Below are 15311 nucleotides of genomic sequence, written 5' to 3' on the forward strand. Positions count from 1 at the left end.
AGGGTGGGGAGGGTCAAGGCATAGGGGAAAGTAGATGGGACAAATGATTCCAATTTTCCTTTTTTTCCATTTTTTTTTTTTTCCTGTAATGGGGAGGGTTAGGAGTCTGCTCCCAGCTGCCAAACTACAAAAATACCTGAGGATGGGGGAGGGGTGTTGTCCACTTGAGATCATCTTAGTAACCCCACTGTGGAGAAGAATATTTTAGGGCACTGCCTGAGTAATTTTGATAGCTTTGCTGCTCCAAGGTTGAGAAAATCCTTTCAAGGTCTATTGACTGACAGAGTCCATCCCAGCACATCCACTCACCCAGATATTTGCTGCCAAAGCTTTTTCAGAGTTGTCCAACTTGTTCTACTCTCCATTTTCTTACATGACATTCGACCTCCTCTGCAGGCCCAAATGAGCTGCCTGTCATGTCCCCCTTATGCACCTAGGCATGCCATCTAAGGCATAGGCATCAGCAATCAAGGTGGTCTGGTTGGAGAGTCCCCCAAGACACTTCACCTGGGGTGGCCCCAGACCTGGCTCTGGCTTGTGCCAGCCAGTACAGGGTCCAGTTCAGTCTGTCACCCATAAAGGCTATCCTTATACTGGTGGTTGTAGTTGGTTGTAGCCTAGCCCAGCATGCCACAGACCTCACCTTTGCACACACCAGTGGGGACTGCAGCCTAGTTGGGGTGACCACTAACAACTCCCCATCAGCCCTACCCTCAGCCCCAGCTCCTATGTGTGCCAGTATGTGCAGCAGACTAGTCTGGTCCATGCCACATCCCAATCAGGTTCCCATATACACCTGTGAGTGCTGCAGTTTAGCCCAGCACACCCTAACCCACGACCCAATCCACACATATGTGGAAGGGTTCTGCAGCCTTGTTCATCCAGGGTCTTGTCCTTGGCCCGCCCCTAGCCCTGGCTCTCATGCACACCAGCGGGAACCAAGAGTGTTTTCTGGGTCTCCCATGTGGGCTCAGGGGCCTCCACTGCTTTCCCAGGAGCAGTAATAGGGAGCTGGGTGGAAAGTGGAGCAGCCAGAACACAACCTCATACCCAGTGGGATACCAGCGCCCAGCCCTCATTTTTTGTTTATTAGCTAACAAAAAATTTATTTGAAAGGCAGTTATAGAGGGGGAGAGAGGAGGCTGGGCCAGGCTGAAGCCAGGAGCCAGGGACTTCTTCGTCTCCTATGTGGGAACAGGAGTCCAACACTTGCGTCATCCTCAGCTGTTTTCCAGGTCGCAGTGGAGTAGCCTGAACCTCGATCCTGGATTGTATGGATGCTCAAAGGTGTATTTTAATCCTATTTTTATCAGACTTTCTGAAGCCAAAACACGGAGAAGTCCCTCAACTGGGGCAGACACCCTAACAGCCCTCCCCAAATCCCAACCACCATCACCATCACCAATCGCCATCACCGCGGGTTTTGCTGCACTACGTGTCCACGTGGCGCCTCGGAATCTGCATTTCTAACAGTTAAGACCCTCCGGCCCGGAGGCTTCTACGGCCGGAAGTGGCTGTCTCCAGCCCACGCGCCTTCAGGAAGCGCCACGAAGGCAGAGAGCGACAGAAACCATTCCCCCACAGGCCGAGGCGGGAGCGCGCACTCAGGCCACCCGGCAGCTGCGGCTCCCCGGCGCCCCCTTACGTCCGCACGCGCCGCCGCCGAGGCCCCGCCCCCCCGGCGCTCGGGGCGAAGAAGCTTCCCCTCAGGCCGTGATTGGTCGGCGCCGTGCGTGCGCGGTGACGTTGGCCCGGGCGGGAGATTTCTGAGAGGAACGCGGGCGCCGGAGAACTGGAGGCTTCCGCAAGTCGGCGGCGTCGTTCTCGCAGCTTCGGTGTCGCGGCGTCGCGGGAGTGGTGCCGCCGGCCGCCGGCCGCTCCGGGTGTCCGGCGCTGTCCCGGCAGGTGCCCGGGCGGGGCCGGGGAAGCGGGAGAATTCCCCCGTACCGGCCGCGTCGGGGGAGGGGCGGGCTTCTGGCCAGCGCCTCTTCGGGGGGCGTTCTGGGTTGTTTGATCCTCAGAGGGTAGCGGCCTGCCGAGGAGATGGCGGAGCAGCTGGACTTCGCGGTCCAGGACTCGGATGAGGAGAGTGACGAGGTGATCCTGACCCCCGCGGAGCTCATTGAGCGGCTGGAGCAGGTGAGCGCGACGCAGAAGCGGCCCGGGCCCCGGCTCCTTCCTTAGCCTCTTGGGTTTCCTGCTGTTCTTAGTCCCGCTGTGTGCAGATGTTGGGAATTAGAAAGTGGGATTTAAGGGAACTGAGGCCGAACCTTAGCTTTTTAAAGAGGAGTAGGTAGTCTGAGAAACCTCCGAGGTTCCAACTCGGAGCACTTGATAAAGGCTGGTCGGTAAAGGGCAGCGGGGGATGGGGGGGCACCTCGAGCAGACCAGGAAACCCGGACTGAAGGTGTGGCAAGGACGTGTGAGCTCTTTAGGATTTGGTAACTTGAGAGGGGGAGATGGAAAGATCGAGAATGGTTCGCTTCTCGAATGCCAGAGCTGTGCCAGGAGCCCAGAACTCCTTGTGGGGCTCTCGCGTGGGCGGCGGGGGTCTGTGCACTTGGGCCATCTGCTGCTGCTTTCCCGGGTGCATCAAGTGGGCGCAACACCGGTCCCCACATATAAGTGCTGCACCTTAGTTCGTCGAAATAAGGGGAGACTTCAGAAAGTTAATACAAGCTGTGTAAATGGCATTTCAAAAAATGAAATAATAAAAAGTTCATAGGAAATGGAATTGAAGGATAACACTTTATTGGTGCCCCCCCAAAAGAAATTTATGTATGTGAACTTGCTGAAAGTTCATGAAAAATGGGGTCGATGAAAGACAGTACATGGGTTTCAAAACCTTTCTGCAATATAACCAGCCCTGGTTGTCTGCTGTTTCCTTCCCAGGGACAGCTGTGTGTTGCTTAGCAACGAGCCTGTCATTAGACAATTTCATCAATGTACAAACATCGTACAGTGTTAAGCCAGCCTGGAAGGTGGAGGCCATTGGTGGCAGACTCTTGATGTGGTCAGCAGGTGGGTGGGCGTGAAATGCCTGCCACTGGCATTGCAGGTCACACTGTTTTGTTGCTACGTAGAAGTACACTGAAATGACCAGAGAAGGAGCCTGTGGCAAACACAGATGAGCACAAGCCTGTGTGCTGTGGTCCTGCTGCAGTGTGGTGAGTTTGTTTACACCAGCCTGCCACCGAGTGAGGGACACCTGGACTAGGACCCTGCAGCCGCTGTCACGGGAACCCAACAGCTCCACTCTAATCTGATGGCTCCCTGTTCTCTGAGACAGCATTCCGTGGTTCAGGACTGTGTTGTCTTGGGTTGCTTGGTCTCTGTATTTTCAGTGTTCTTACTTTTTTGGAAAGGCAGAGTGACACCCAAATAGGCACAACCGTTATGGCTGGACCAGGCTGAAGCCAGCGGCTGAAGCTCCGTCCAGGTCTCCCACATTGGTTCTGAAGCCCAGGCACTTGGGCCATCTTCTGCTGCCTTTGGTTAGGTGCCTTAACAGGCGTTGGATGGGAAGTGGACCAGCTAGGACTCAAACCAGTGCTACGGATGCCGGTGTCTCGGATAACCGCTTAACCTGTTGCACAACTCATTTCTGAGCTAGTTCTTTCGGCCATGATGGCAATGGTTTCTGTAGCATTGCCCAAGAGCCAGCAGGGTTACATTCTCTGCAGGTCCCTCTCCCGAGGCTCTGAGGGCCGGCAGTTCAGGCTGTCTGCACTGAAATGCCTTGGCGCCGTGACTTACCCTTTGCCTTCACTGTAGGTATAGAGATCAGTGGCTGCTTCACCAGAGTATCAGGAGGATTAAATGAGGTGATACGTACAGTGCCTACTGCTTCCTGATACACAAGCAGCAGCCACTAATGTTGGCATTTAGTAGCGGTAATCCTTCAGGGAGGCAGTGTGGTCGGACCACCTGTCTTGCATCATTCGTGGGAACTTGGAGCTGGAGAGACCTTTGCCCAAGGTCCAATGATGGCAGCAGAGCAGGGTGTGGACCCAAGTCCCTGAAAACAAAGCCAATGTTTGCCTTTAATTGCAAGGAACTCAGACACCCTGTGCTCAACCCAAAGAATTACTTTGTGGATCATCATTTTACTTATTAACAGAAAGATGCTGTCCATCCACTGAATTTTTTAAGATTTATTTATTTTTATTGGAAAGGCAGATTTGCAGAGTGAAGGAGAGAGAGAGAAAGATCTTCTGTTTACTGGTTCACTCCCCAAATGACTGCAACGGCTGTAGCTGAGCCGATTGAAGCCAGGAACCAGCAGCCTCTTCTGGGTCTCCCATGCAGCTGCAGGGTCTCAAGGCCTTGGGCTAACCTTGACTGCTTTTCTAGGCCATAAACAGGGAGCTGGATGGGAAGCGGAGCAGTCGGCATACAAACCAGCGCCATTTGGGATCCCTGAGTGTGCAAGGCAAGGACTTTAGCCACTAGACTACCATGCCCGGCCCAGCATGCCTCCTTTTTATGAATCCTGCAGAATGTCTGGCCTTTTCCCTCACTATGCCTGTTGCTTGCCTGGCTCACTTGGTGTACCTACCACCCTGTGACTGGCATCCATGCACCTGATAATGCTCAGGACAGCAGCAGTGCCCAGAGTTGAAGGGTTGGCTGGAGGGGGATAATTGGAGAAGCAGCAACTCCAGGGCTTGAGGGGAAAATAGGCTGAGCCTGATCGACTGTGTTAAACTGGCCTTCCTGTAATGAAATGTGGGCAGCAGGTAGAGTCATGGTCTCTTGCACTAACACTGGCCAGGTGACATCCTCCATGGGGAGCCCTCATTTTGCAAAGCCATCAGTATGTCACTCAGGCTGAGTGTTTTTGTCTTTTTAGAAGATTTATTTTATATTTGAAAGGCAGAGTTGCAGAGAGCTCTTCCATCTGCTGGTTCACTCCAGAGCTGAGCTACTCCTGAGCCAGGAGCTTCTTCTAGGTCTCATGTGGGTGCAGGATGCCAAGGACTTGGGTTGTCTTCCATTTCTTTCCCAGGCCACAAGCAGGGAGCTGGATAGAAAGTGGAGCAGCCAGAGCATGAACCTGTGCCATATGGGTGTGGTACCAGAGGCAGAGGCTTAGCGTACTACGCCACAGTGTCTCCCCTCAATCTGAGTTTTCTTTTTTTTTTTTTTTAAGATTTATTTATTTTTGATTACAAAGTCAGATATACAGAGAGGAGGAGAGACAGAGGGGAAGATCTTCCGTCTGATGATTCACTCCCCAAGTGACCACAATGGCCGGTGCGCACCGATCCGAAGCCGGGAACCAGGAACCTTTTCCAGATCTCCCATGTGGGTGCAGGGTCCCAAGGCCTTGGGCAGTCTTCAACTGTTTTCCCAGGCCACAAGCAGGGAGCTGGATGAGAAGTGGAGCTGCCGTGACTAGAACCGGCGCCCATATGGGATCCCAGGCGTTCAAGGCGAGGACTTTAGCCAGGCCCAATCTGAGTTTTCTTATCAGAAGATAAGGATAGCCATGTGCCTTTCCTCTCACAGGTTGTGATCAGGAATGGGGCAGTGTTTGCAGAATGCTCTGAGCTGCAGAAGGAAGACACATAGATTCCTGCAGTATTACTCTCAGAGTAGGGTGGTCACTGCTGAAGGGAGTGCCAAGTGGCCAGGCGACCACAGGTGGGGCTAATGGCCACAGCGATTGGTTGGCACAACCTGCTCTGAGGGAGACCGGGGCAACTGCGTGCAGCTTTGTTTATCTTTAGCACATCTACAGTGTTTCCACGGGCAGGCGGGTTTCTGTGCCCGAGCTGTCTGTGGCTACTGAGGTGGGAGCCTTGTGAGTGATGCACTGTCTCCATGTTCTTCTTCCCCAGGCCTGGTTGAATGAGAAGTTTGCCCCCGAGCTGCTGGATAGCAAGTGTGAGATCGTGGATTGCATGATGGAGCAGCTGGATCACATGGTAAAAGTGGCCTGGGCAGCAGTAACGGAGGAGAAAGCCACAGCCACGGGGACAGTAGTGCTGTTGGCTTTGGTTCAGCCCCTCAGCATCATCGTGGTTAAAATTGGACTGGTTATCTGTACTGACCAAGCAGAAGACTTCCTGGAAATATCTGGAGGCATCTAGAAAGCTACCACCATTGGCCTCATCTAGGCTCTGCCTAGATGAGCTAATTGAGCAGAGCGAGTCAGGCCTCCTGTTCCTCACACTCCTGCCTTATACCCCTACCCCTAAATCATGATCAGCTCCGAGGGGCTTGGTAATGTTTCAGGAGTTTCTCAATTTAAAGATTCATTTATGAGAAAGGCAAGGGAAGAAATCTTCCATACACTCATTCAATCCCTAAATAGCCACAATGGCCAGGGCTGGACCAAGCCAAGGCCAGGATGCCGGAATTCCATTTGAGTCTCCCGTGTGGGTGCAGGGACCAAAGGTCTTGGGCTATCTCTCTCTGCTTTCCCAGCTGCATTAGCATGGAGCTGGACTAGAAATGGAGCATCTGAAACTTGAACTGGGGTGCATGTGGAGTGGCAGCGATACAGGTGGTAGCATACCAGCCCCTCAGCTTATATGTGAACACTGTAACTGTAGGCCCGTTAGGCATCTCTGCATCTTTACAATTAAATGGGACTCCATCCAGGGCCTCTGCAAGTAGTCACTTTATTTAAGTAAATGAGGACTGCTTAAGGTTTATACGTATGTCATACGTTGTTTTTTAAAAATTTATTTTTATTTGAGAGGCAGAGTGACAAAGAGTGAGAGACAGTCTATTTTCTGATTCACTCCCCAAATGTCAGTAATAGTCAGGTCTAGGGCAGGCTGAGGCAGAGAGCAGACAGGTTTTTTGGGGGTCTCCTGCTTGGGTGACAGGGATCAGGCAGACAGAGAGGTCTTCCATCTGCTGGTCCATTCCCTAAAAGGCTGCAACAGCTGGAGCTGGGCCTGGCCTGGTCAGAGCCAGGAGCTTTTTCTGGGTCTCTCATGTGGATACTGAAGTTCAAGGACTTGAGCCATTCTCCACTGCTTTCCTAGGAGTGTTAGCAGAGAGCTGGATCAGAAGTGGAGCAGTTGGTACTCAAACCAGTGCCCATATGGGATGTGGGCATCACAGGCTGCGGCTTTGCCCTCCATGCCACAGGGCAGGTCCTGAAGTGAAAACTCCCAAGAGTTTCTGGTTTTCCCTGGACTCACACAGAATCTTTGTGTCCATGGCATTGCCAGGACTCAGTCCTTGGACCTTAAATGTGTTTCTTATAAACCTGAGTTTTTTCTGTTTATAGGAAAGCAATCTCAGGAGAGCCCCAAAGGGGGACCTGAAGGTCGCCATCCATCGGATGGAGTTGGAAAGGATCCGCTTCGTCCTCAGCAGCTATCTGCGGTGTCGGCTCATGAAGGTTGGACATGTGGCCACCCTGGGTGTTATGGCAGCACCACTGCGAGTCCTGGGAGGAAGTTGGCTGGGGCTGGGAGCGTCTGCAGGCCACAGGTGCTGCTGAGAACCCTCTGTCAGGGCACCTAAAGAGTGGAGGGGCACAGGAGGTTGATGTGGGAAGCTTAGGGGGCCGGGTGCTGCACAGTCTGTTCATCCAGGAGGTGAGTGCTCCCCCTTGGAGCTGCCTCATGGTGCCAGGGTAGAGTGTGTGTTGGTCTCATAAACTCAGCTGGTTGATTCATTTTTTTTAAAAAAAGATTTACTTTTATCTGAAAGGCAGTTATAGAGAGAGGAGAGACAGGAAGAGAGATCTTCCACTTACTAGTTGACTCCCCAAATGGCTGTAAAAGCCAAAGCTGGACCAATTCAAAGGTGGGAACCAAGAATTTCTTCCCAGTCTCCAAAATGGGTGCAAGGGCCCAAAGACTTGGGCCATCCTCCACTACTTTTTCTTTTTCTTCTTTTTTTTTTTTTTTTTTTTTAATTTATTTTTATTACAAAGTCAGACATACAGAGAGGAGGAGAGACAGAGAGGAAGATCTTCTATCCAATGATTCACTCCCCAAGTGACCACAATGGCCGGTGCTGTGCTGATACGAAGCCAGGAACCAGGAACCTCTTCCGGGTCTCCCACATGGACGCAGGGTCCCAAGGCTTTGGGCCGCCCCCGACTGCCTTCCCAGCCCACAAGCAGGGAGCTGGATGGGAAGTGGAGCTGCCGTGACTAGAACCGGTGGCCATATGGGATCCCGAGGCTTTCAAGGCGAGGACTTTACCCGCTAGGCCACACCACCGGGCCTCCTCCACTACTTTTTCAGGCACATTACCAGGGAGCTAGATGGGAAATGGAGCAACTGGGAATTGAATCGGTGCCCATATGGGGTGCTGGTATCACAAGTGAAGGCTTATTATATTATACCATGGTGCTGGCCCCAAGGTGTGAACATTTTGCCACTGTCAAAAGGAAGATGGCAGTGAATGATTATGAGCCACTCCTTTGTATATATTCTTATATATACATATAAGTATATATGATATGTATTTAAATATATAAAGTATATATTTAAATATATATATAATATGTATGTGTATATATATATATATTTAAAGATGTTTCTTTGAAAGGCAGGTTTACAGAAAGAGGGAAAGACAGGGAGTCTCCCATCCCTTATCAGCTCTCTGCCTTTCTGGAGCCTTTTCACTGCGTCTTTGGGTTCTGGGCAGCTTGCCTTCTGGCAGTCTGGAACAAAGTCCCCTGGAGGAAGAGTTTCCCCTGCAGCTTCAAGACCCAGCATGCCCATAGAGCAGGTGGGCCTGGCCCTGGAGTCCTGACAGGTGCACTCAGCATGCTCCTCCTCCATCCTCACAGATAGAGAAGTTCTTCCCTCACATCCTGGAGAAGGAGCAGTCACGGCCTGAGGGGCAGCCGTCCAGCCTGTCTCTGGAAGAGCTAGTCTTTGCCAAAGAGTGAGTGGGCACAGAGGCCGGGGGCTGCCAGCTGGTCCTGGTTCTGAGCGTGAGTCTGGGGGAGCAGGGAGGCCGGTTTATCCCTGATGCCCACCTTAGAGCTATTATGGCCCTGGGCACTGTTGGCAGCGGGGGGAACTCAGGCACCTGGAATTTGTGTGTTCCAGGTACATGGCCAGCACAGAGAGCTACCTCAAGAATGTGGCCTTAAAGCATATGCCGCCCAATCTACAAAAAGTGGACCTCCTCCGCGCAGGTGAGCAGGGCCCATCCTTACAAGGTGGACGTGCCATCATTCCTCCTGCTCAGTCATGCAGACGCATGGATGTAGACCAGCAGCAAACAGGAGGGGTTCAGGTTACACACTGCATCCAGCATTTCAAGCAAACTTGTGGATGCAGACTTCCCAGGACACAGTCCCAGTGCCCTAGGCCCCACCCTGATGCCCTCGCGGATAACTAGTCTCGGGGTCCCTTCCCACTCTCAGGTCCTGGGAGACATGTTGGCCATCACAAGAGTGAGCCGGAGGCAATCGTGCAGTTCAAAGTTTTGGGGTATGGGACTGGAGCAGGTGGGCTGATTGTTCCTGCTTCCATCTCATCCCATTGATTGAGTCACATGAAAGGCAGGCCTAGGAATTCCCAAGTCAGGCCCGTTGTCCCAGCACTATGGGGACACTGTCCTGTGTCCTGAAACATTCACATGGCTCTTGTCCTGCTGCCTTCTGGGGCTGAGAGCGAGGCTGTGGAGTGGAAGCTACGCAGTGAGATAGATAGGCCTGCCGTTAGTGGGTCAGGTGGTGCCTGTGAGGCCACAAGAGCCTGTCAGACGCCAGTGACAGCTGGGAAGGAGCAGCGGGAAGCTGAGCAGGCTTTTCAGAGCTGCAAAGTGTCTGGGAATCGATGCTCTCAGAACTTCCAGGGAGAGGAGAAGGAGCCCTGCTCACACCCCGCCTGGCCTGAGCTGGCTGCTGGTCAGGGAGGGCACCTGCACACTTCTCAACCTGTGCACCCCAGCATCCTGACCCAGGCTGTCTGATTCCTCCTGCCACTCGTTTATATGAAGTTATGTGTTAGGAGACATCACGCCTGATTCTGTGTGCGTCCCTGCTGCTCCCACCCAGGCCCACTCACCTTTCAGGCACACCTTTCCTTCGTAGTACATGCTCCATGGCATCCCCGTGTCATTGAGGATCTTGCACTGCTGGGCCCTGGCCTCACCAGGAGTCTGCAGGTCACACTCGTCCACGTGCATGTAAACAATAGTGAGACGCTCCAAAGGAGGATACCCACTGGGAGACGGCCACCAGGGGAATCCATGCCGTAGCAAATATGAAACACATTCAGTGAGTGAGGCAAATGCTTTATTTTTAAAAAATGACTTATTTGAAAGGCAGAATATGAAGGGGGAGGTATGTAGGCAAGATACGAAGAGAAGGAGGTCTTCCATCTGCTGATTCACTCCCCAGATGCCTGCAGTGGCCAGCCCCAGGCCAGCAGGAGCTTCTTCCTAAGGACCTGGGCCATCTCCTGCTGCTTTCTCAGGCCATCAACAAGGAGGTGGTTTAAAAATGGAGCAGCCGGGACTCCAGCCAGTGCCCCTATGTGACACCTGCTTTTCCCGCTACACCTCAGCGTGAGCACCAAGGAAGTTTCTGAAGGCAGAAATGCAGAAGATCACAGCAGATGTGTTGCAGCAGTCCTCCCTGACCAAAGCAGCTGGTAACCAGGGTGACCTTGGTCTGAGCTTGAGCAGACAGCAGGTATCCTTGGTCCGGGTGCTTTCTGTATCAGCTGGCAGTGACTGAGGAAGTGTGTGGTTTTGGCAGTCTCCCCTGCCAGTCAACTAGGCAGTCACGCATAGGAAACTACCTTCTTGTAACCCCTCAGCTTGTTTGGCTTGTTAGGGTTGATGCAAGCAGCTCCATTTTGGAGCCAGTAGCTGTCGTGTTTCTTACTCAGCATCCTCCACAATGCACAGCAGTTCCCTTTACCCATAGTTTCACTTTCCACAGTTTTAGGTCCCTGCAGTTGCGCACAGCAAAGATACTGGTAGGGGACTGTCACCATTGCATAGCAGGCTGAGCTTCTGCCTTCATTGCTACCATCCCATATGGGTGCTGGTTTGAGACCTGGCAGCTTCACTTCCCATCTAGCTCCCTGCTCATGGCCTGGGAAGGCAATGGAGGAGGATGGAGGGCCCAGAGGTTTTGATCCTTGTACTCATGTGGGAGACCCAGACAAAGCTCTTGGGCTTCAGACTGACTGTTGCAGTTACTTAAGGAGCGAACCAGGAGACAAAGGACCTCTCTGTCTCTCCTTTTCTCTCAGTAGCTGCCTTTCAGATTTAAAAATACTAAGTGGAAGATTCTAGAAATAAGCAGCTCATAAATTGTAAACTCCATGCTGTTCTGAATAGTGTGGTAACATCTCCCAGAGCCCCGCCTTGTGCCTACGGGGCTGTGACTCATTCCCTCTGTGGGGTGTATCCACTTCGGACTGCCCAGAGCAAAGCTCATCAGTAAGAGCTAGCTTGCCTGTCAGATGGCCACAGCGCAGTGCTGGCCTCCTGCCCTTTGCTTTCTGCTCTTACACGGCCATGGTGCCTTCTCATCCTCCCACTCCAGTAAGCTGCATGAGGGAGATGGCATTTGATTGTGATTGTTCATCTGTGCCTGTAGTCACCTACCTACCTTTGCTTTGTTGTGGACAGGGGTGTGTAGGTGGTATGCTTAGGGTGTGGTACTATGCACAGCTGCTGTGGCCTCATGTCTTGGAGGAGTGACTGCAGCAGGATGCCATGCACATTCTGAGCATCCGTCCCCTGTGGAGCGAGTGATCTCTGTGTGAAGTCATTCGTGATTTTCCAAGGAGCCAGGTCTCCTTGTCACCCCGCCCCTGATGAGCTGACGTTCCCGCAGTCTTACCTGCATGGTCCGTGTTAGCCGAGCCTTTTCTGATTGACACTGCTGCTGTTTTTCTGGAAGTGCCCAAGCCCGACCTAAATTCATACGTGTTTCTGAGAGTGAAAGAGCGACAGGAGAACATCCTGGTGGAGCCTGAGTCTGATGAGCAGAGGTGAGTGTCTTGCATCGATCCCCCCTTCTCCAGCCCTTCCCTCTGTCCCTCTCCCCCGAGAAGCGGCCAGGCTCTGCAGGTGACCTCTCCTCCCATTTTTCCAGGGACTACGTCATCGACCTGGAGGAGGGCTCGCAGCACCTGATCCGCTACAAAACCATTGCACCTCTGGTCGCTTCTGGTGCTGTACAGCTAATCTGAAGCTGTGAATCCCCGGCACGGAGACAGGGCCCCTGGGCAGGGATACCAGACGCCCACCTACCGTTCTGTGAGGGGCAACGATGATGATGAGGCTCTGCAGACCTCTGACCTTTCCACAGAACTGTGTGGCTCCCTTGAAAGGGACTGATGGAGGCTCCTGCCCAGCTGCCTGCCGTTCTGGCTGGCGTCAGCAGGTGGGGCCATTGCTCTGTGCCGGGCACCTTTCTCCTCTGAAGGCAGCCAGAGGATGCATCGACCTGTTACCTCCCAGTGGAAAGAATACAGAGATGAACGCAACTGGGCCCTCTGGGTTGTGGGAACTAACCTTTGGAACTTCTGTTACTATGTTTGAAATCTGTCATACTGAACCTCCAGCCCCAACCAAACCAATAAATCCTTGTTACTCTCCAAGTTTGTACAAGAAGGAGGGTCTGTGCGGCTCTAGCCTGAGCCAATGAAACACACGCTCACTGCTGTTGAACTGTGACCCTCGCTGTCTCTGGGGGCCCACAAACTGGGCCTCAAGGCCAGGCTGGCCTTGGCCCCAAGCCATGTTCTCCCATGTTGTCACTGTAGTAGCAGCTTCTCTTTGAAACATGTCACATGTCAGTGGCCACGGATGATGCTGACTTCATGTGGATCAGCTTCAGTGAGTTAGAGGGAGGCTGTTGGACAACAAGTGAGGCATTAATTCTGTGGAATGTGGTGAGAAGCTACCTACACTCCTGCCTTTTCCTGCTTGCTGGAAGGTCAGCAGATAAACACTCCAGTAGTGCCTTGTGCCTTCCAGCGTGTTCACCCCATTCATCTGTTCATGAGATTTGAACATGTCGGGTGGGGGAGGTGGCAAGGTTCAAGCAAAAGGGGCTGCGATCCAGAGTAGTAAGACAGTTCCAAGACAGCACGGTGCTATCTTGGAAAACTCCCAGACCATGACCAGACCTGACAGTCCAGGTTAGTCCTACCTGTGGAAACATCCATACTGGGAGAGGCAGAAATAATGCCCTGCCCACAGTGTGCCAAACGGACCACTGGAAGATCCCACAGGCTAACAGAGCCTATGCAATGGGGAGCTTTGTTGGATGCTTGCAGTAGCTGGGAGCTCTGTTGCGCCTGAGCAATAGAGCAGGTGCTTAATGCTGAGTCAGATCAGAGCCTAGGTCCCCAGCATGGCACTAAGCAGTCAGGGAAGGGGGCTGGGCTGTGACCTCCTGAAGTGCCTGAGTCCCTAATCTGACACCAGACACCTAGAAACCTTGTTCAGCTGTGGGACCTGGTGCTGGCAGCCTGCAGTGGGCCAGGTTCCCCATTCCCGGGGACCCCAAGGCTGCTGGTCCAGGAGGCACAGTTTGAACAGTGGGGCTTCCATCCCTCAAGATTGCAGCTCCTGTTCTGTGTGCACACACCAGGCTGCGTCCCAGTGTGGTGTCTGCCAACACCCTGCTGAGTGACTCCCAGGGTTACAGGTTGCATAGTTACATTTAAGGGAAGCTGCACTCCACCACCAGGAGGGAAGGGGGCAGTGGTGTGGCTTAGCCCTCGACTCATGGTGTGCTTAGGAGCTTCCCTGGGGCTGTGCCGGAGCCATCTAGTGAACTGCATCAGCCATCGCTGGATGCGCTTCGCTGTCAGGGCAGCCCTCCCTGAGCACCTGGGCTCTTCGCAGCGTAACCATCACACAGGAGCCAGCCTCACTGCAAGGCCCCAGCAGCCAGCATGCATGACCCTCCGTACCCTCAGCTGCGTTGGGCTTCCTTCTCTGATGGTCTGCCCTAAAGCTTTCAGAGTGAATGCTGATGCTGATCAGTTCTTTATAGAATGTTCTGTACTTGATTCATTTTGTGAAGCTGAGCATTCCACACATTGAGAATTTAAAGATGGATTTTTCCTTAATATTTGTTTATTCTTATCGGAAACTCAGATATACAGAGAGCAAGATCTTCCATCCCCTGGTTCACTCCTCAAGTGGCTGCAACAGCCCGAGCTGAACCAATCTGAAGCCAAGAGCTGGGTGCTTCTTCTGGGTCTCCCATGTGGGTGCAGGGTCCCAAGGCTTCAGGCCATCCTCCACTGCTCCTCCAGGCCACATGTAGGGAGCGGGATGGGAAGCGGGACAACTGGGACACGAACCCATACTCACTTAGGGTGCTGGCACTTGGAAGGGGGAGGATTAGCCAGCTGAGCCACTGTGCTGCTTCCCCCCACCCACCAGACTGACATCTAAGTTGGTAATTATACAGGGCCTTTGGCCATGCTGTCTGTCTTATGCCCATGGCTTTGTGCGGGCCATTTTACAACTCTTTAGTAGTAGCAGTCTGATATCAACGTGACTGGCTATGCAGATCTTCCCTGTCCTTGGCAAAGATAATGGACTTCGTCCTGCTGAGAATAAAGCCATATCTGCCATTGGAACAGGTCGGCTCTGGTTCGCTCCTGACATCATAAGTGGACGCTTGTCCCATTTTACTGATGAGCCACAGGGCTGCTAAGCAGAGGGGATGACCAACGCCATTCACTTTACAGTAGAGGAGGTGGGTGTGCTTTCTGTTTAGGCAGATTATTGTCTATGTAACCTAATACTTAGTTACTAAGCTAGGACAAGGAAACCCATTCAGAGTAGATCCAGCACCAAATCACCTACATCATGCGTCCTGCCCTGCTCTGTCAGGTTCTAAGAGTAGGGACCAGCTCTTTGGGGAGTGAAATCAGCAGACGGAAGATATTTCTTTGTCTCTCTTCTGTGTAACTGCCTTTCAAATAAAAATTACAAATCTTTTAAAAATGAATAAAACCCTCCAAAATTCTCTGGGAAGTTCAGCCAGGAGGTGGAGTTTCCAATTAGTGACGTGTGTAAACGTGGCTATTGGGATGTGAACTGCCCAGTGGCCTGACTGCAGTCTGATTTCCACTTTAGGCCATGAAAATCACAGGGTGAGAGATGGCACCTGCCACATCTCATTCCTTCTGTCAGCTATCCTCACGTGCCTGCAACCCACTACACACACACACACTCACACTCACACACACACACCCTGCAAGGTGTCAGGATCTGAGGCTAGTCAGCGTCCCTTGTTGCTGTAATAGATCTTGCTCCCCTCTGGGGGCTGAAGCCTACTAATCTTCAACAACTAAAAAAGTCTGTGCCTTGGGTACCTTTGATGAATC

General features: G+C 52.6%; 1 protein-coding gene across 1 annotated transcript; it reads left to right on the forward strand.

Moving 5' to 3' along the window:
* The first annotated feature begins 1944 nt into the window (after window positions 1-1944).
* Window positions 1945-12570, forward strand: GINS4 (GINS complex subunit 4). Its single transcript, XM_004592725.3, has 7 exons — window positions 1945-2139; window positions 5844-5930; window positions 7250-7363; window positions 8771-8868; window positions 9036-9124; window positions 11855-11945; window positions 12050-12570. The coding sequence occupies exons 1-7, from the start codon at window positions 2044-2046 to the stop codon at window positions 12144-12146; spliced, it is 672 nt and encodes a 223-aa protein (XP_004592782.1). The 5' UTR covers window positions 1945-2043; the 3' UTR covers window positions 12147-12570.
* The last annotated feature ends 2741 nt before the right edge of the window (window positions 12571-15311 follow it).

Source organism: Ochotona princeps, chromosome 11, assembly GCF_030435755.1.
Source record: "Ochotona princeps isolate mOchPri1 chromosome 11, mOchPri1.hap1, whole genome shotgun sequence".
Lineage (NCBI taxonomy): Eukaryota > Metazoa > Chordata > Mammalia > Lagomorpha > Ochotonidae > Ochotona > Ochotona princeps.